This window comes from Tauraco erythrolophus, chromosome 10, assembly GCF_009769465.1.
Source record: "Tauraco erythrolophus isolate bTauEry1 chromosome 10, bTauEry1.pri, whole genome shotgun sequence".
In the NCBI taxonomy this organism is placed as follows: Eukaryota; Metazoa; Chordata; class Aves; order Musophagiformes; family Musophagidae; genus Tauraco; species Tauraco erythrolophus.
This window is the reverse complement of record NC_141474.1, coordinates 11,817,562-11,836,848: the sequence shown is the minus strand read 5'-3', so window position 1 is coordinate 11,836,848 and position 19,287 is coordinate 11,817,562. Positions and strand designations below refer to the sequence as shown.

The 19,287-nt window shown below is 35.4% G+C and overlaps 2 protein-coding genes across 4 annotated transcripts in view; one reads left to right on the top strand and one right to left on the bottom strand.

The window, feature by feature from the left end:
- STXBP3 (syntaxin binding protein 3) overlaps positions 1-4,784 on the top strand; it is a 25,075-nt gene extending 20,291 nt beyond the window's left edge. For 2 of the 3 annotated variants that reach the window (XM_086617805.1, XM_086617804.1), the window contains exons 17-19: positions 7-92; positions 1,716-1,864; positions 4,025-4,784. In XM_086617805.1, the coding sequence (XP_086473931.1) occupies positions 7-92; positions 1,716-1,864; positions 4,025-4,116 (327 nt within the window). In that variant the 3' untranslated portion in view covers positions 4,117-4,784. Of the gene's footprint in view, positions 1-6; positions 93-783; positions 853-1,715; positions 1,865-4,024 lie in introns of those variants that run through there. The other variant, XR_015222372.1, reaches the window with a different exon arrangement.
- On the bottom strand, positions 4,777-19,287 carry AKNAD1 (AKNA domain containing 1). The gene is made up of 16 exons (XM_086617802.1): positions 18,205-19,287; positions 17,465-17,524; positions 16,992-17,106; positions 16,710-16,861; positions 16,540-16,599; positions 16,001-16,134; positions 15,517-15,652; positions 14,691-14,854; positions 14,074-14,157; positions 13,364-13,474; positions 11,955-12,040; positions 10,306-10,428; positions 10,112-10,222; positions 9,118-9,214; positions 8,128-8,275; positions 4,777-7,511 (listed from the first exon to the last, which is right to left on the bottom strand). Exons 1-16 carry the CDS (start codon positions 19,285-19,287, stop codon positions 7,392-7,394), a joined length of 2,784 nt encoding a protein of 927 aa, XP_086473928.1. The 3' UTR covers positions 4,777-7,391.

Genomic DNA, 19,287 nt, shown 5'->3' with positions numbered 1-19,287 from the left:
CTTCAGGATGCTATAGAAAACAAACTAGATTCAAAAGACTGGCCTTATTGTTCCCAGTGTCCTCCTACCTGGAATGGTGCAGGAGCAGTAAGGTAAACTGTTTAGTTTCTTGAAACATGATTTAGCCGTTTCTCAGTATTCTTGTCATGTGCATTCCTGAAGCATAATAAAAGTGTGCTTAGTAGGTGGTAAAATAATTTATATAAGGTAATGTTAATATGTAAAACCTATATTTTTGTTTGTCTAAAATGTCTTGAGCTTGGTTGTTAGTTTAATAACTCTTCTTAGCTGTATATAGCTTTTTATTTGGAGTATCTCCCTTTTGCTTCAAAGTTAGAAATGACATTTCCATATTCCCAGAATAAGAAGTTTAAACCATTGAGTTTTTTAGTGTGAAGTAGTTTCAGAGAGAGATTATCAGTATACCGTGACTTAGGCAAAAAGAATGTTTCCATTCCTTCTGAAAGGTATTTCTGCTGTGGTGGTGGTGCTGTCGTTCTTGAAGTTAATGGCTTCAGTAGGCTAAATTCAACTTCTGTAAGCTGTCCCATTTGGGAATATGGACCTGTTAGGTATTTGACCCTTGTTGTTGGGGGATGGCTTAGAGAAGTCCAGAAAAGTTGGAGGTCTTGAAATGAATTCTCTGCTAATGAATGTGAAATGATGTGTTCTATGTACTTGCATGATTTACTGAGTAACACAGAGGTGATTTTAGACTTTTTCTTTTCTTTTAGCTCACTAACTTGTACTGTCCCTTCTTTTTCCTCTTCTTAATCTCACTAGCTCTTGAACCTCATGACCAGTACCTGCCAATTTGACAGCTTAATCACTTCTGGTAGTGTTATTTAAATGGTGAGACAGAACAGAGATGGTAAGAGTGTTTCTATCGCAGGAATGCTCATTGTGCTAATCAGATGCTGTAATTCGCAGGAAGGGAAACATTATACATATCCTAGATGTGGAGGACACACTTGAATTGGAATTTGTACCTAACTAAATAAAAGACAAAAGGTACAGATACATAACCTTAGGGGAAAAGTTTTGTTAGGTCTACTGCTAAGCAAACTGTTGGTGTGTCCTTATGTTCCTGGATATGCACTACGATGTTAAGTGCAAGGAACACTAGGGCAATCACGGTACATAGTAACTGGATCTCTGTGTTATAGGCTGGTGAAATTCGGGAATCTTTTAGGCACCCTAGCAAAGATAGTAATTGCAGATTCAGATTAAATCATCTGCAGTCCTGATCTGTATGTGCGTTAGAAAGTATATTTTAAAAGCTTTTTTTTTTCTTCTAGCTATCTGAATCTTATTTGGTATGAGCCAAAATACTTTTTTAATAGATTCTATTCACATTTGGAGACTGAGAAACCTAAGACTCGAGCTTTTCCAAATGAACCTCTCATGAAAAATGCCGCTGGATTTGCTAGCGTGCAGAATTAAAATGCTTGATAGAAGTTCTTTGTGTTTGAGCTGTGTGTGCTGCAAGGTTTTTGCTTTGTATTTATTTCCCCCTTGTGGTAACTGAATAGTTCTGAGTAATGTGCTAACTTGTTTTCATTAAAATTCTTTTAATTATCAATTTGTCTAAATTCTTTTGCTGAAATTATAATCACTGAACTGCATGACAGAAGTTGTTACTGTTTAAGTGTATAATTTTTACCAAAAGTAATTAGTAAAGCTATATAAATGTCATCTTATGAAATCTTTTACAGTGCACGCCAGAAACCTAAAGCTAGTTACCAAGAAGAGCGGAAGAGTAGTGCTAAACTGATTATATTTGTGATCGGAGGAATTACATATTCGGAGATGCGCAGTGCTTATGAAGTTTCTCAAGCCTACAGGTCCTGTGAAGTTGTTATTGGTAAGCCTGTCTTGGGAAAGGGTGGTATGTAGAGGTTGGCTACATGTGTTTCTGGAAAATTAAAGGATCTTTTTTCTTACGTTCCCTAAGTTGGTTCAGTAAATACTATAGCCAATGTATTTCTTAAAACCACGCACTTTGAAGTATCTTTTCAGTTTATCTATATTGGTTGATGATTGGAGCTTTTCTGCAAGAAGATATTAAGGGCAAGGAATACTGTTATGCTCTATAGAAGAATCATAATGAGTTATGTCAGAAAAAATATTTAAGTAGCCTGATGTATAGCAAAAAGGATTTTAACAGTGCTTTGTTTCCTTGCATGACAGTTTCCTCACAAACTTTTGCATCTGCCTGTGCTTTACCTTCAGCTGTGCTTATTGCTCTCATTGCTTTTGAAATTGGTAGGAAAGCTGGCAGGCTAGGCCGAAATAGTTCACTTTGGGAGGAAGAGAAGACAAGTATTTTTTTTTTTCCTTAAAAAAACCCCAACAAACAACCCCAAAACCAAAATAAACACCTCAAAACCCCAAACAAAACAAACCAACCCAAAAATACTTTTCAATGTAGCTCAGCTGACTTTGCAACATATTCTAGTTCTTGTCATGGTTTCTTCAGAGACTTTCTCCAAATGACACCATGATTTATAACTTTTGCCCTGAAAACTGGAGTAGTCTCCATAATCTTAATAAGATTTAGCAGTAAATGCATCAATTACCAGCTGGAGTAGTAATCTCTCCGTTAATACTTCAGAGGCAGCAAATTCTTGTTCCATCAGCTGCTGTGCTGCAAACGATAATTTCCTGTATTGCTGTTTAAATTTAGGTGCTAAAACACTTGCATATATGATGCAAAACAGCTCCTAGATGTAGAACCTTACTAGAGACCTGTAGCCATCTGCAGTGGCAGCCGGTGTCTGGGTGTGGGTCATCTAAAACATTCTAAATTAAATTTAGTCTTGAGTTTCAAAAAGGATTAAATCTATCTACCATAATTTTAAATAAATAAATACTCTTCCCTAAAGCAATGACAGCCTTGATTCTGAGATCTAGAGTCTGTACATTAAAGTAGCAGGCTGTGCTGTATGTGCCTACTGTGTGTTGTCAGGTTTTTTTTTGTTTGTTTTGTTTACTGGTTTAGTTGGTGGTGGTTGAGGTAGGTTTAACACTGGTCCTAGTTTTGAGTTGCAGTGGAAAGGCCAAGACAACAGGAATGTAGTTTAACAAGACTTTCTTCATCTGAGACTTGTTTACAAAACTACATTTAGTGTAGGTCACTCTTTCACTGTAGTATCTGGCACTAACCACAGTGCCATCTTCCCTTTTGTTTAGAGATGATTCTTGTAGTTTTGTTTGTAATCCTGATTTCCGAGAAAAGGTGATAACTGCCAAATTTTCATGCTGTTTACTGCAAGATGAAACCTTGCTGTATTCCTGGTTGAGAACCTGAGGAATATTAGCCCATTCAGAGTGACGCTACTAAAATTCAAAGTTCAAAACAGCCCTAATCTTAAACACAAAAGAGTTCCCTTCATAACTGTAGGATGACCTTTCACAACAGAAGTTATATTCACTCTCTATGAGAATAAGAGAGATAGTTGTGCACTCCTGAAGAACAATAGGGTGGGGTTTTTGTGTGTGTGTTTTTTTTTTTTTTCTGCTCCAGACTTGGAATTTGCTGCAAATTTTTCAAGGAAATGTTAGTCAGTAAAAGCCAATTTTCTGTAACTGATACTTCTGTGGAAAACTACTGTTTGTGATAATCTTTAATCCAGATGGTTTCTTGATTCTAGGATAAAGCCTGTTGTGAACTCACCCTTTCGCAGAATGGGGAGATTTCTTGCAGACTGGGACAGTTGCATAGAGTGAAAGTGGGCCAGGCTCTAGCCTATGTTTCAAACTAGGCAGAGCAGGGACTTGAGACTTGTATCCAAACTAAGAGAGTCCTAATCTGGATGTCTCAGTGTGTGGAAGAGGGGCACTGCCTACCTAATGGTGACACACATTTATATGTCTTATATCATAACCCATGCAAGCACTTTGAACTGTTGTGCTTTTCAGTTTTCCAAGTACAGTAAAAAACACTGGCATGTAACTTTTTTTGAGAATGTCTGATAGTCAGAATTTCAGACTGATACAGTTAATACTTATGTTCTTTTATCAGGTTCTACTCATATTTTAACACCTAAAAGACTACTGGATGAAGTAAAGAGCCTTAGTAAACCGAAGGATATGGTCTGCATTAAGGATGAATAGAAATAGTGATGTTTATGACCTATTAGGAGAAGACGAATAGTATGTACATACTGTTATGAAATTGACTTTTCTGAATACTGTACAAGGACACTACATGGTTCTGACTAACAGAATGTTATTTTGTAATTTAAATTTGCTGCTTTTTTGGGGAGTAGAAGGCAGAGAGGAAAAAAATCAACGCGTGTGTTTCTTAGATTGTATTTAGTGTAGACAGTGTTACACTGTATGTGCTTTTTCAAAAGGGCATGTTCATTCTTAGCGAATTATGCTTAAAGTTACCGTAATTATATATAAACTGGAATCGTTTTTGAGAACTGTGAAATTTCTCTATAATAGAGTTTATTTCTCTAGGACTGAATTAAAAGGGCCTAGGTAGAGGCTTCAGAAGGAAATTTGTAAATATGAGCTTATGCTAAAAGTATTTCACACAAGTGCAATGTCTCAAAATAATATTTTCCTGTAAAGTAACTCACTGAAAATTCTTTAAATAATTTGTGAGAAAACAAAAGGGTGTTTCAGATGGTGGTGGGTAAGGTAGAAAGTTAATCACAGAAGCACTAAGCAGTTCTGATTTCAATAAATAACTTTTTGGAGAAATGCTGTCAACTGTGCACTGAAGTACACTTTGTATTTAAGTATATACAGGGATTATTACTAAAGCTTTTTTTAAAAAAAACCAACAAACCAACAAACAGACAACTTAATTTCTTGCAAACTTCCTTATAATTGCGTCTACATAGTCTATCTGGTTTAGAAGTTGAATTGCCTGTAATATAAAAGTTCTACAATTTTAAGCATAAATTCTCTTTTTGAGGAAGTGAGGGCAAGGGAAAAGGGGAGAAAAAGAAGGGAAGCAGCTGAATCTTTCAAATGGGTTGATAATTTATAAAAAGTGAAAACCAAACCAAACACCTGATGGATTCAAGAGAATTTACCGTTTTATTCTACTTTGTTACATACTAAGAAAGATTATGTTGAAGGGGATCAAATAAATTCTAAATGGTACTAATTCTGTAATACTGGTAATGTTTAGATTTGTCTTAGAAAATTACTTAAGTGTAAACTTATGAACCTTTTAGAGGTATGTTGTATTGATATGCCTTGAAATGTTATTTTGTTGTATGTAGAATCTTAGAGAAATGTCATAAAGAAAAATAATAGATTACTCTCAGCACTTTATTCACGTTGTTCCCAACTGTAAGAATATTCATTTATTGTTTTGCAGAAAGGTGTTTTTGTTTCTTTTCCCTTATATTTGCCCTCAAGTTGACTAGTAGGTTAAGAGGACATCTTTGCTAGGTAAGTTCATTCAAAGTTACTTGAAAGGTGGAAGAAGGTCAAATTCCCCCTACTTCAGAGAGGAATGAAAAGGGAGAACATTATATAATGATTTTAAAATGTTGCAGGACATGGGGCATGATGAAGATAAGTGGCTATAGCTTTCAAATGCACCTACATGAGCTAAGCATCTAATGTATGCTGACTTTATTTTCAATAGGAATACAGGAACAACACTTTTTTAACTTAACTGATGCACCAAACACCATGTGTGTCAAAACTTCTAAAAATTTTTTAGTAGAAATCTAATGTTTTCTAGTTTCTAACTGTAATAATAAAAATCCAGAGTAAAAGTATGTATTTAAGAAATGCAGTGTTCAACACTGTCTTACTGAAGATGCTCACTTTGAAAAATTAAATTGTTTAGAGTCCTTATACTTTGGCAAGAAGAACCCAGGTTTGGTCTAAAAGCTATATGTAGTTGCAAATTCTTTTCCTATTCTCAAAGATTAAAAACAGTACATACAGAACAAAATAACTGATATCAAGTGTCCTACTTAAGGACTGAACTAATTTATTTCAGTAGTATATAAAATCCATCGTATTGATGTTTATTTGTTGCACAGAGTTGAAGAATTACCAGCTTCAAATGTTGGATTACTTTTGCATATTCAGCAGTTAGACTTCCTCCAAGCGTCTGCCATAGGCTTAAGTGCCATCACCAGCTCAAAATTTGATAGCTGATAAATACAGGGCTAAGATTTAAGACGTCAGAGTTCTGGAATCCCTCACTCAGTTTTTCCAGAAGGCAAAGCCAAACGCTATTGTGAAGGTAGATTAATAGACATGCTTTAAGATAAGAAATCTGACCGTAATATGTAGCACAAACAGCTCCTGGTTTCTTACAGGACCTTGTGAAGGGGCAGGGAGGGAATTCTTGTGAGGATGTTAATATTTTCTTGTTTGTTTTTTCCTCTAAGTATATTCTCAGCTACTTTTTTCTAGATGAAGAATTGTTTTACCAAGATCAAGAATGGACAAGAGTTGTATCAAGATAAATGTCTCCCCCTAAACCCTCATATTTTAGAGTACATGTACAAGCTCTATTGTAATTTTGAAAGTTCCTGTTTTCATATTATACATCTTAAAATAGGTGTCTAGCACATACATGCGGGCCTAGATTTACGTAAGCACAGATGTTGGCCTGATTACCCTAGATAATAAAGATATATTTCCAAGTGCAATTTATTTCTTAATTAAATATGGGTGATATTCAGAGATGACTAAGAGGCAAATCAAAGGTACAGAACAGCTGGGAAAGTCAGCTAGCCGACTTTTTGATCTTTTCATTTATTGGTTTATATTTGCAGATGTCATAGTTTAACCCCAGCTGGCAACTAAGCACCACCCAGCTGCTCGCTCACTCCCCCTACAATGGGGATGGGGAGAGAATCCATAGGGTAAATGTAAGAAAACCCAAGGCTCGAGATAAAGACAGTTTAATATGTAAAGCACAACAGGGAATTCATTCACCCCTTCCCATCAGCAGGCAGGTGTTCAGCTGTCTCCCGGAAAGCAGGGCTCCATCATGCATAATGGTCACTTGGGAAGATAAATGCCATCATTCTGAAGTCCCTTTCTTCCTTCCCCCAGCTTTATGTGCTGAGCATGATGTCATCTGGTATGGAGTGTCCCTTTGGTCAGTTGGGGTCAGCTGTCCAAGCTGTGTCCCCTCCCAACTCCTTGTGCGCCCCCAGCCCACTTGCTGGTGGGGTGGGGTGAGAAGCAGAAAAGGCCTTGACTCTGTGTAAGCACTGCTCAGCAGTAACAAAACCATCTCTGGATTATCAAGGTTGTTTTCAGCACAAATCCAAAACACAGCCCCATACTAGCTACTAGGAAGAAAATAAACTCTATCCCCAACAAGCGCAGCACAGCAGAAATACTGACACTTCAGCATCAACCAGCAAAACAATGTAGCATTTGAAACTGGGTAATTAAAGCTGTTTTCTTTTAATTTTAGCTAGATCTTCTGAAACTGCTCGTACCATTCGTTCTGTAGCTTTCTTCAAACCATTTGCTGTCTGTATGGCATGATCCAGAGTAGAACTTAAAATCTGTTGGGAATAATAAAATACAGCCTTGTTAGTACTGAAGGCAAATATTTACATAGGTACAGAATAGGAAGTTATGTTTGTTTAAGGTTCTATGGAGCATTTTGAATCTGAATACATGTTGAGAAGTAAAAATTCTGAGTCATGTGATACTGCTCTGGGATTCAAGTTGGAAGTGTCAATTATTTCTCTTTAATTGTGTAATCCTTTGAACAGAGAGATATTGACACCTTTCTAAAGTAGCAGCCCCAGTGTGGTGCATGTTTGATGTATTGAGAAGGTTTTCTTTTGGTTTTGATAGTGGTTTGCATGGCTAGAGTGACATTCTTTGTTTCAGTATATGAAACATAATTCCAGTGGTAAGATCCAGGGCTCCTTTTCTGTCCTTTTTACTGTTTATACAGGGACTAAGTTGCATGAAAAGTCTGTAGCATACTCTTCGTATGAAGTAATATAGTAACATACAAGCTAAAATACTTGGTTTTTTTAACTTCCTCCTGTCTTATCCTCAAATGGACTAGACATGCTTAGATTGTAATAATCAACTTGTTAAGAATGGGGATGATCAGCCGTGCCATGATGTGGGGATGAGATAGTTGTGCGGCTTTTAAAGGCTTACATTTGCGTTGGAATCATTGGCATTTGTGTTTCTGATGTTGATTGCAGATTTGCTTCGGGCAGACTTCTTGCTGGGTAAGTATTGATGTGAAAGAGTAATTTTATCATGTGTGCTTGAATAGCAGGGTTTGGCAGCCTCAAAGTTTTGCCTAAAGATAAGAGAATAAAATACAAACAATTTTAGTACGCAAAAGAATTTCTAAACTATGAATTAAACATATACACCTTGATAGCATACTCAGGTGCAAGTTAATTTTACAGTGAGTAGAATTTTTTCATTTAATTGTAAAGCACAGTCCATCATAATTTGTGTTGCATCTATATTGCAGTAAGACAGAAAACATTCCACAATGCCAAGTCAGGAAATCTCTCATAATAGCATCTGTTCTTGCTGCTGTGACCTTCTCTCAGAGAGTGGTCTTTGCCATTGATTAAGTGCAGCTGCTGTACTTCCTGGCAATTGCTGCTATTGAGTACTGCTGTCAAAAACTATGGTAACTAAACTTGTCAGAGTTTGTCTAGTCTGTGCTATAGTTATGAATCCACTTTACTTCAGACTCCCAGTGTAATTTAATGTTAACAGTAGGATTGTTATTTATAAAGAAATAGCTGGTAGCAAACAGAATTGCAGCTTAAATACAGACCTGCTTTTGAATCTGTGAATGGGAACATTGTCTTAATAAAGTGAGGTTTCGGTTTTTGTTTCTTTTGTTTTGTTTTGTGTTTTTTTTTACCAAATGTGTCAGCTAAAGTTGTCACATCTTGACTCCTCATTAAATTAGAAAGATTGAAGAACTACTCTAAGGATTAATTACATTTGCTCTTAGGGTAAATATTTTAATTTCATTATTGAGCAAAATTCTAATATACAGCATGCACTGCAAAAGATAAAAAAATCCTCCCACTTATGACAATAGTGAGTTTTTTCCATGCTGAATCTTCAACAATGGCATTTTCTGTTGTACTACATATTGTTATTGCTACAGCTTACCTTTCAGAAAGTCTGTTTACAAGTTCATGTAGCCGTTTACTTTTTTGAGCCTTTTGAGTGGAGATTACCTTCTGTGCATAAGCTGGAGTCATTGAGGCTGTGTTTAAAACAAAAGAAAAAAAAAGGTGATTTCCTATGTATTTAACATTTTTCTCTATTTAGCATAAATTAAAAAATCAAGTAACTATCAGTGCTGAATAAAACTTCAATACATTTAAAATTTTTTGTAAATGAGGATAGATTAACCTTTTTGGGTTTGCTGTTGAAGTTAGTTCTGTGACAAATGGTATGCAGATGTATATTCCTTTTCATACAGTGAAAGACTGCAGGGGGAAGTGTAGGATAATTAGACTCTCTTAATCCTGATAATTACATGAATACCACTTTGATTTTTAGTTTTACAGTATTTATATAGAGAAGTAGCTAACTTATACTTTCTTTTCACTGTTGAAAATTTGTATTTTTCTGCATGCAATTTCTTCCTGCTGTGTAGAGAGGAGTCTGAGGTGAGTGACCTAAAGTTGAATGTGTAGCTTTTGAAGCGTTGGTGTTGTTTTTTTTTAATGAGACTTCCCTTGACTTTACATGTCACACAATTTGAGTGTAGAGCTGGAATTTTCTTTAGTACTTCTTTACACTACATTAGATAACAGTTAGTACTGAAAAAGTTGGCACAGTAATGGCCGATTTCAAATTCTTCCATGTGGCACTGTAAAATAAGATATTCCTGTCATAAATGAAATATGGAAGGGACTCCTCTCATAAAGAACTAGAGAAGGTTTAAGCTCTCATGCATGAGGATTAAACTTGGCTAGGTGTGTAAAAGTTGGATTTGCTGGTCTTGCTCTACAAGATCTGTACACATCCACTGTTTAGCTACAGTGTTGCTGATTGCTTATGCTAAATTAAATTTGGTCTGGTGTGTGCATTGTGGCTTTCTGACCCTTAAAATCTAGCGTGTGATTGGTAATTATTGCAGTAATATCGTACTTACAGGATGAACCAGAACTTTTATTTCTACATAGGGTACAAGACTGAACAGGTTCTTTGTAATTCCTGAGTTTAAATTGATCTCTGTATCCTCTAGGGCATCTGTATGTAAGCCCTGAAAACAGAGACATGTTGTTTAGAAAAACTATAAACAAGAATACTTTTGTGTAGATTGTAATATTTTTGCAATCATTATACCTTTTCTCTCTCCACATAATCTTGTCTTGAATGTTTTGTAACCTTCAGTCTCACAGTTCATGAGTTCCTCGCTTTGTGACTCACTGTAAGAATCATAGGCTGAGATGTCTTCTGAATTACTGCCTAAAATCCCAAAACCACATATAAATTGTCTGAAATATTAAAAGTTTTGGCTTGTGTACCTAGGTAATTATTGGGTTTTCAGCACCATAATTTCTGAGCCATTTGCTGCTGTTAACACTACTGCAATTTGAAAGTACTTTTTGCTCCATTTTACAGGTAGGGACTGAACTTTAAAGATTGTTTTTTCAGCCCTGACCATAAGCCTCAAATGTAGATTTTTTTTTTTGTCGTCGTTTCCAGTCCCAGAACTCTATTAAAAAAAAAAATAAAAATTGAGCTCTCCATCTTCCTGTCCTTAGGTTCTCCTTTTCAAGGTAAAATTCCTACAAGTTCAAGTGTTATGAAAACAATGCAGCCTAAGAGGAATGTGACAAGAGAATCTGGGAGGATCTAGTATGACACTGCTGTAGCTATTGCACAAACCAGTACCAACAGTAATGGCCTCAGTGTCGTATATTAAAGCAAAAGGATATCGCAGAGAACCCAAAGATAAAAGGTAGACCAAAGGTAAGAATAACTTACATATTCAGAATTAAAACTGAGTCTAGGACAGCTCATGGTGTTCTCTCTTATTTGTTGGGCACTAAGAGCTTCAGAGTATTCTGCAGTGGAAAGATAAAATTTGTATGCCCTAAGAGAAACAAATGCTGACAGATTCTTAGTGAACTTCCAAGAGCTGAAGTCCTGGATGACTTGACAGCTGACTTAACTAGCTCACAGTAGCCTGTGTGGGCTCTAGTCTGGATTCAATGAAACTATATTATTAGGAGCTGGACTAAGGAAGGAGAGTATTTCCAGTCTGTGAGAACCCTGAATGGATCAAAGATCTAGGAAAACTTTCTTTCTTTGTTTTCATGCAAAATAAGAAAGTTGAATCCAAAACCAAAAAAAACTACTGATATGAAATGTTTCAGTCATTAAGTTTAGAATCTCCTTCTAGGACATGAAATAAATGCACATGATAAAGAGAGAGAGCAAAATCAAAGCATGTGTGCACACCACTGTTAGGCTTTTGAAAATGGTAGTAGTAGTAGTATTTGGAGACTTATCTAAAAGGTGAATTAGAATTATAGAGTAATTCAGGTTGGATAGGGCTTCTGGAGATGGTCTGGCCCAATCCCCTCTCAAAGCAGGACCAACTTAGATGAAGTTGCTTAGGACGCTGTCCAGTTGAGTTCTGAATATCTCTGAGGATGGAGATGCCATAGCTTCTCTAGGGCAAATCATTTCAATGCTTGACTAAATCCACAGTTAAAACTCTTTTGCTTACACATAACTGGAAATTATGCTGCAGCTTGTCTGTTGCCTCTTGGTCTATCACTGAGACTTCCAAAGTGAATTTGACTTAGTGTCCTATTTAGTCTCCTTTTTTTTTCTTAGTGTCTTGTGCTGTGCTTAGCAGTAACATCTGTTAAAACTACAAAACAATTTTCATGCTGCTGTGATGTGACGGGAATGTATTTCTTAACAAGATTCAATAGTAGGTATAAGCACAGTTCTAACTTTTGTATGCCATCACTACTTACTCAGGTTGGTATCTGATAAATCGGTTGGTTTTCTCTGAAAGAAGAGTGAACGTGTTCCAGTTTTCCTTTCCTGGATGTTTTTATTTCTTTGAGGATGAAAACAGAATGATACCTTAATTGTATCTTAATACCTTTATGATAAGCCTTATGAGCATATTATATTAATGTTTGAGCACTTCTTAATTGAGGATTAATCAGACTTACTCATAGAAAGAACTCTACCTGTATCAATTATCTGAAGAGGTGATAAGTAAAAGCTTAAATTAAAAATTAACCAAATGCAAAATGATGACCCTGTTAGTCAAAGGACACATTCTGACAAAAGAACCCCAACTTAGCAGAGCTGTGAAACATGCTTTAAAGTAGAGTTGTTGATAATCACATCTTTACACAGCAAAGTAGTATGAAATCCTGTGTATTTATATATGTGTTCATATATGTTGCATCAAAACATTATCAGTAGTAAGGATGATAGGGCTTCTTAGTCACTTTGAGCTATTAAAGTTTTAATTTTACTGCCTTTAATTAAAGGAATATTTGAGATGTACCTTCTGACAGAACAAGAACAAAGCTACTTGTTTGCCTTATTTGACATACCTATTTTCAACTTCGGGCATACAGTATCATGAGATTTACTTGGACAAATTTCCACTTAATCATGAAAATAATGATCAGAAGATTGAGCTAACTTTCCTTAAATGACAGAGGAAAAAAAAATGGAAGCTCGGTGAGTTTTACTAGGTAAATACTAACATCTACTCTGTAAAATAATATGAGAGAATATTTAGATCAATATTACTGTGTTCTACACTGCATGTATTATGTGATATAGCTTTGGATAGAGATTTAATTTGCCAAAATGTCAAACTCCAAAATAACACATGTAGAATTATTTTATCAAGCTGACATTTCTGTAAATGAACTTTACAGACTGACCCTTTCACTTGAAATATATGCAGATATATCAATATGCCCACCTACCAGATTAGTTCATGACAATGATTATTTCAATTATTTTTAATTGCTGAACACTTTGTAATCATCTCAACTTGGGATGCTGACATGCATTGCTGAATACAGAAGAAAGACAAAGCCTCTTCTCTTAATATGCTATTAAAATAACTCTGTGCCATTTAAGCATCATAAACCTTATCCTGGTCTACTGAGATGGGCTACTTTGTAATATGAACATAATGATGGGAGTTTTGTCAGTTCTCCAGTGGTCTGGTGTATGATATACCTGATGTGATTAAAACAGATCATCCTCTCAATTTATATGTATTAGAGACATTATTCAGTGTTTCATGCAGAGTCCAGTGTAGAGACATATCAGTGTACATGCATGTATCTGCTCACTTAACTGTAGAGAACCATGTTTATTGACTAGCCAAAATATGTAAGACACTTACCCTTTCATACTTTCTTCATCAGCATTAAATTTTTGACTTAATGTACTCTGATGGGATGCAAGACCTTCAGAAGCATATTTTTCTTCAGGTGAAAGGAATCGCTGTTGCAACCAGAAGGCAAAGCAAACTTATATGTGATTGTTTATATTACTGTGTACTTATCAAACAGGACAGTGTGAACAGTGGCATCATTTGCACATCACTTCTGTATTGCGTTTAGTTGCCATCAACTCTGCAATTTGATTTATCTATTAACAATTCCAACTGTAGAGCAGACTGGACAAAATATGAGCACTTTTTTGTCTGTGAAGTTGGAATTCAACACAGGCTTTCACCTTGCTTTGTGAAGGATTAGCATATATTAATTAATTTCTCTCAGTGCCTTAAAATTAAATAGTTTTGTAGGCAAGCAATTGCTTGTAGGTTTTTCCTTTCTGAACAACTAATAAAGGCAGGCTAGTACGCACAGTTAACTCTTTCCTGAGAGAAGCAAATTTTATCACAAATTTCAAAAATGTTTGAGAGTCTTTCCTTAAATTTCTCTTTTGGAAACTGATCCAGCAATGTTATGATATGCTGTAGTATCTCGTAAGTGGAGCCATCATGATGTGCAAAAACTGAAGAGAACAATGCTGTGTGATCTCAAAGCTGAGTAAGATAATCTAAGTTTAAAAAAAATTGAGTTGGGAAACAGATCTCGTACCATTACGTTGGAAGAAAGCTTGTTTGCTAGCAGACCTTTTCCCACAGTCTCTGTTTCTCTTCTGGAAGTTGATTCAGATCTCTTTTGTAACCTTAATTTGTTAAGAAGAAACCATTTATTTTATTTTTCTAATGTCATTGAGATAAGATTCACACCTATGAAATACTCCCCAATAGGGCAGGCATGGTATCTAGAATTCTTTCACAAAGTTTTGATGGCTAATTATGTAAATATCTGCATCCTTCCATTTTGTTAATTAGAAATACCACACAAATATTGGCAAATAATTTTTTTACTGGTACTGTACTTTGACTAGTCATTCACATCCTGAATTTGTGTGGTTGCAGTGAGTTTTAAACAGAGGTATGATTTAACTCCTAGTGAAACTGATGGTAGTGTTCTGGCTTCAGGAAATCTTTTGAAGTCTGTAAGACCTGAAAGGTAGGAATGCCAGGCTGGAAGAAATTCTTGAGTACGTAGTTATGGAATTCTGTAAAAGTTTTCTTCTGGAAATATTCCCATTGCTTTCAGAGATTCCAGACATCTCACTTTTCTATGTTCAGCATATAATTTTAGGCAGATTTTTATAAAAGCTTCAATAGCTGTTTCAAAGTTTTCACTTACATGTGAAGACAAAGATTGCACTTGTCGCCTTCTAAATAAAATGGACTTGTCTGTGGGATTACATCAGTTGTCTGACTTTTTTCTTTCTCATTGTTTTTGTGAAGAAATGCAGTTTCAATTCCTTTTCTTTCTGGAGGATCAGCAATGCTTGAAACTGCTGAGCTCTGTACGAAGAAACCATAGCATAGGTACATGTAGAATATGGTCATCGCATTGCAAGTACATGACTTCTACCAGCCCGCGTTTTCTGACCATCTCTGAGATTCAGAGAAAAATGTTTCCTTAAAACATTGACTATGAAAGCATTTGGTGATGCTTATCTGTACATTTGTAGAAAGCCATAAGTTGTTTTTTTTGTGCATTTATGATCCAGGACAAAATACTACCATGTTTAACAGTAAACTGAATTTTCTATAGCGCAATGATGCTTGGTCTTATAGTAATTCTGCATTTTAAGAAACTTGGACAAATCAAGTAATATTTCTTCCAATTAAATTATAGCGATTAATTCCCCAAAACAAAGACAGCTTTGTAAGTAGCTGCTTGTATTTTCTTATTCTGAAATAAATGCTATTGAAGCTGGGGTTAAGAATATTCAGTGTAGCTGTGGTTTTATACTTAGGTTTCTGTTATAATTAATGAAATATTATGAAGTTAATATTTCATGGGGAAAAAAACAACAAACATTTTTCTTTGAAGTAACAAGCTATATAGAAGTGTCATGCTTTTATTAGAGAACATGCAATAGTACTATCATACTGAGGTTCTTGAGACTTGCATCAGTAAAACAGAATAAAGTAGTCTTTAAATAATAAAACTCAGTTACCTCACAAAGAGAATATGATGAATGGGCAGATTCATAGGAAGTAAGCAAAGACGACGAGTTGCTTTTGCTGTCATCAGTTTGTTCTTGGATGTCTTCAAGCAGCATACCAAGCCTAAATATTTCCCCTTCTACCTTTCTAAATCCAATTGCAATACACAGTTAGTGAAACCTATATAAAAATATTTTCTTACTATGATAACCATGTTGGACATTGCAGTACACTTCTCTTAGTAAAAAAATAAATTAATGGAGTTCACCAAGTCCCTTTTAAGATCTTGAATTAATCAATTAGATATTGTAATTATAACTTGGATATGTAAAGCCCAAGATGAATTTTGGCCAAATGACTTCTAGCTTACCACATATAACATTAAGATAACGTTTTCACTTCAGAAAAATTCTAATGGATAAATGAAGTAATGGTTGTAAGACACACAAAGTGTGGAAAATATACTGATATACTACTCAGCACTTATATTCTAACCTTTCAGGATCAAACTCTCCAATGTTGATAGACTTGTTCTTGTAGTTCTGCAGCTGTAAATTATGGTGCTCTTCTCTAGTTGCTAAGTAATTCCTTTCCAAGGCATCAAGGTGTCTTTTCAATTGATTTAATGCCTTCACCGATAAGAAAAGATTCAATAGCAAATGTCATTATGATTTAGCAAGCCATGGTGATAGCTATTTATGCTGTGTAAGTCAGATGCTGTTTGCAGTCATGTAAGAATTTTGCTACTGCTCTGAACTGGAACTGGACATCATCTTGTTATGCCCACCTTGTACTGTGCTGCACTACTATGTACAAGTAAAATATTCAACCATGATTTCTGAACTGATACCCTACATGTCAAAATTAATAACTTATATGCCAACTTAAGGCTTTTCACTAATAGTTTCAAGTTGTAACCCTTAAAACAGATTTAAGAATTCAGCCATCTACTGAACACCTTCATTTTTGCTTCTTAAGCAGTAATTTCAGTCTGAGATTGAGGAAAACATCTGAAAATCGATAAATTAATTTACCGGATAGTTGTCTTGTAAAAGGCATGTCTCTTGGGTTTTACGCATAGAGAAGTCTTCCACCTTCAAGACAAAATATTAGACTGTTATTTGGGATTTTAAAAACAAGTATGCCAAATGAATATAGAATTGGAGCATCAGTGCAAAGAAGATACTGAAACAGAACTCTTTACTTTCTTTATCAGTTGATCGGTCTGATCCTTTAGTATTTGAGACATCTTTTCTCCTAGTGTTGGTTCTGGCAGTAAATTGGAAGGATTTAGACAGTGTGCTTCTACTGTACCAGCTGCTGGTAATGCTGATGCTGTTGTTCCACACTGTAATCCTACGTAATACAAGATAAGATCAATCAATTGGAATTTCTGCACAAAAAGTCTGCCCAAAAGCACTATCAAATTACATAAAATAGTCATTTGCATAGTTACTGTAATTTTATTTACTTGCTTTAGACAAACCACATGTAGATTGTGTAGGGGCAGGAGCATGTAATGTAAAGACTTCAGAGGATGTCCCAGTACCTCCTGAGTAAATGGCAATGCTGGCTTTTGGAAAATCTGACTGAGGAAGCATCTGTTAAAATGAGAACTTTGGTTATAGGAACAATGTATAGAACACTTGTGGACATAAAAAAAATTTAGAAATAACTCAAAATACATAGGACAAGTTATGAATATTAATGAAATGTTTATGATAACAGTACCATATAATTTTCTGTGTTTATAGTTTGATATATGTATAGTGTCTCATTGTACAAATACTTAAATACTTCAACTCTGTGTTGTGAAAATCTAAAGAGGATTTGTATAAATGGGAAGCACAGTATGAAGGTGACAAAATAGTTTTGGGGAATATTCATAGTACTAAAGGAGAATGCATTAAAAACCCCTTAAACAAACAACCACCACCAAAACTGTTTTGAGGTACTTACCTTAGGATTCAATCTCAGATGGTCAGTACAATTCTGAGTGTCAGCATGCTGTGTCAGCGTCTTGTTTGCAGCCAGGAAATAATGGGGAAAACTATTAAAACTTGTTACATCTTGAATGATTTACTACGATACAAATCTAGGAATGGACTCAAGCATCTGTAGAGCTGAATGAACTCCATGGCAGGTCATAAAATTCAAAACTGATTATCTAACTACTAAGAAACTGTAGAAGAAATTTACTACAGTAAGAGAAATGTTGTTGTCAAACCAATCCTTTAAAAAGAATTGACTTGTCAATAAATACCATTATATAGAGTTGATGAGTCTTAAGATGCAAAAAAAAGGCAAACATTGTCTTTAACATAAACACAGGCATAGTATGAAAATACATTTTTTAAGAAAAACTTACTTTAAGAAAAAATTTGGTACTTTTGATGAATCTAAGGATTTATAGGAAATTCACTATAAATTTTTAGTTACAACGATTTGATAGGATGGTTTATAATCTCAAGTAATACTCCAGAGCATGATTAAATATTTGGCAATGAAAATTCCATATAAATTCAGTCTCGCAAAATTTTATTTGTGGAACCAGTTGTTGACTAAAGTGATATACTTGCTTGTACTTATAGACTGCCTTCATGAACTAGTTACGTTGGATTTTACTGGACACAGAGTATCTTCTTATGGTAAACATCACTCTAACAAGTATTAAGAATTTCTTGAAGCACCTTAATTACCTCTAGCTGTTGCACCAGTTCTGGAATGCTCCTTTCTTCTTGGTTCTGTACTTCAGCAGAATTGAAATAGTTCTTATTTTCTAGAATCTTATTCACAATTAGTGACTGACTTAGCAAAATAGGGAAGGGTTTTGTTCTTTCAATTGTGGGAACTGAGTTAATATTGTCACTTCTTTTTGGTATTTTAACTTCTGAAGCAACTTCGGGGAAGTCACAAACGCAATAGTGAGCTTGACCTTGGCCATATCTGAGCTTGTGAGGGGAATCTCTTTCCTTAAGCAGGTCTCTGTCTTTTTTCATGTTTTGAGACACGTGTGTATCTTCATTCTCACTGATCAATTGTGAATTTCCTTGTCTGCAGCTGCACTTACCAGTAGAAGAAACAGATTTATTTGAAGCACATCTATTTTCATTCAGCGAATTTTGACTTTTATCACCAGTGTTTACTTCCTCGTGCTTTTCTAAGGTACATTCTTGGCAGTTAGTTGCTGGTTGTTCCTGCGCCAAAGGGCCTTTGCCATGTTCTGAAGGCTCAGGTGTGCTCACAGCGTCATCGATACTTTCAGTAAAGGATGTCTCTGGGATTGTCTCGCATTCAATTAACTGGCATGTGCTTATTAACTCTCCCTTAGAAAAATGACGCAAAAAGACATTGGACATTTTTGAGCGAGTTACATGTTCTTTGCTCTCTGGTTTACTAAAACCACCAACAGGTGATTCCTTCTTGAAGGAAGCTTCGCTTCCAGGTGTTTCAACTGAAATTCCTGTTGTTCCTTTGGCACCTCTGTGGTGATTGGAGAATTCTTCAGGCTGTAGATGAGTTTCATAATTTGCTGTTGCTTTTATGTTTTTGTTATCTTCAGTACAGCATAAAATACCAAAAACATCTTTTGTACAAGTACAGTCATTCAAATTGTCTGTATTATTGTTGTATTTACAGGTTATTTCCACATCTCCATCATAAGGTAAGTCGTCTTGTTCCTCATCAGTTGCATCTGTTGCACAGCCTAATTCATCTGAAAATGAACTATTCATTTGGGTTTTCATCCACTCTGACAGTTTGCACTTTTTCGTAGTCTCCAT

Bases quoted from the DNA above. Each gene is read 5' to 3' on its own strand.
- AKNAD1 (XM_086617802.1), bottom strand. From the start codon at position 19,287: ATGGAGACTACGAAAAAGTGCAAACTGTCAGAGTGGATGAAAACCCAA. The intron at 17,107-17,464 runs GTAAGTACCTCA...TCATTTTAACAG, and splicing joins ATCTGAGATTGAATCCTAAG to ATGCTTCCTCAGTCAGATTT. The intron at 14,158-14,690 runs GTAAGTGAAAAC...TAACAAATTAAG, and splicing joins TGCAATCTTTGTCTTCACAT to GTTACAAAAGAGATCTGAAT.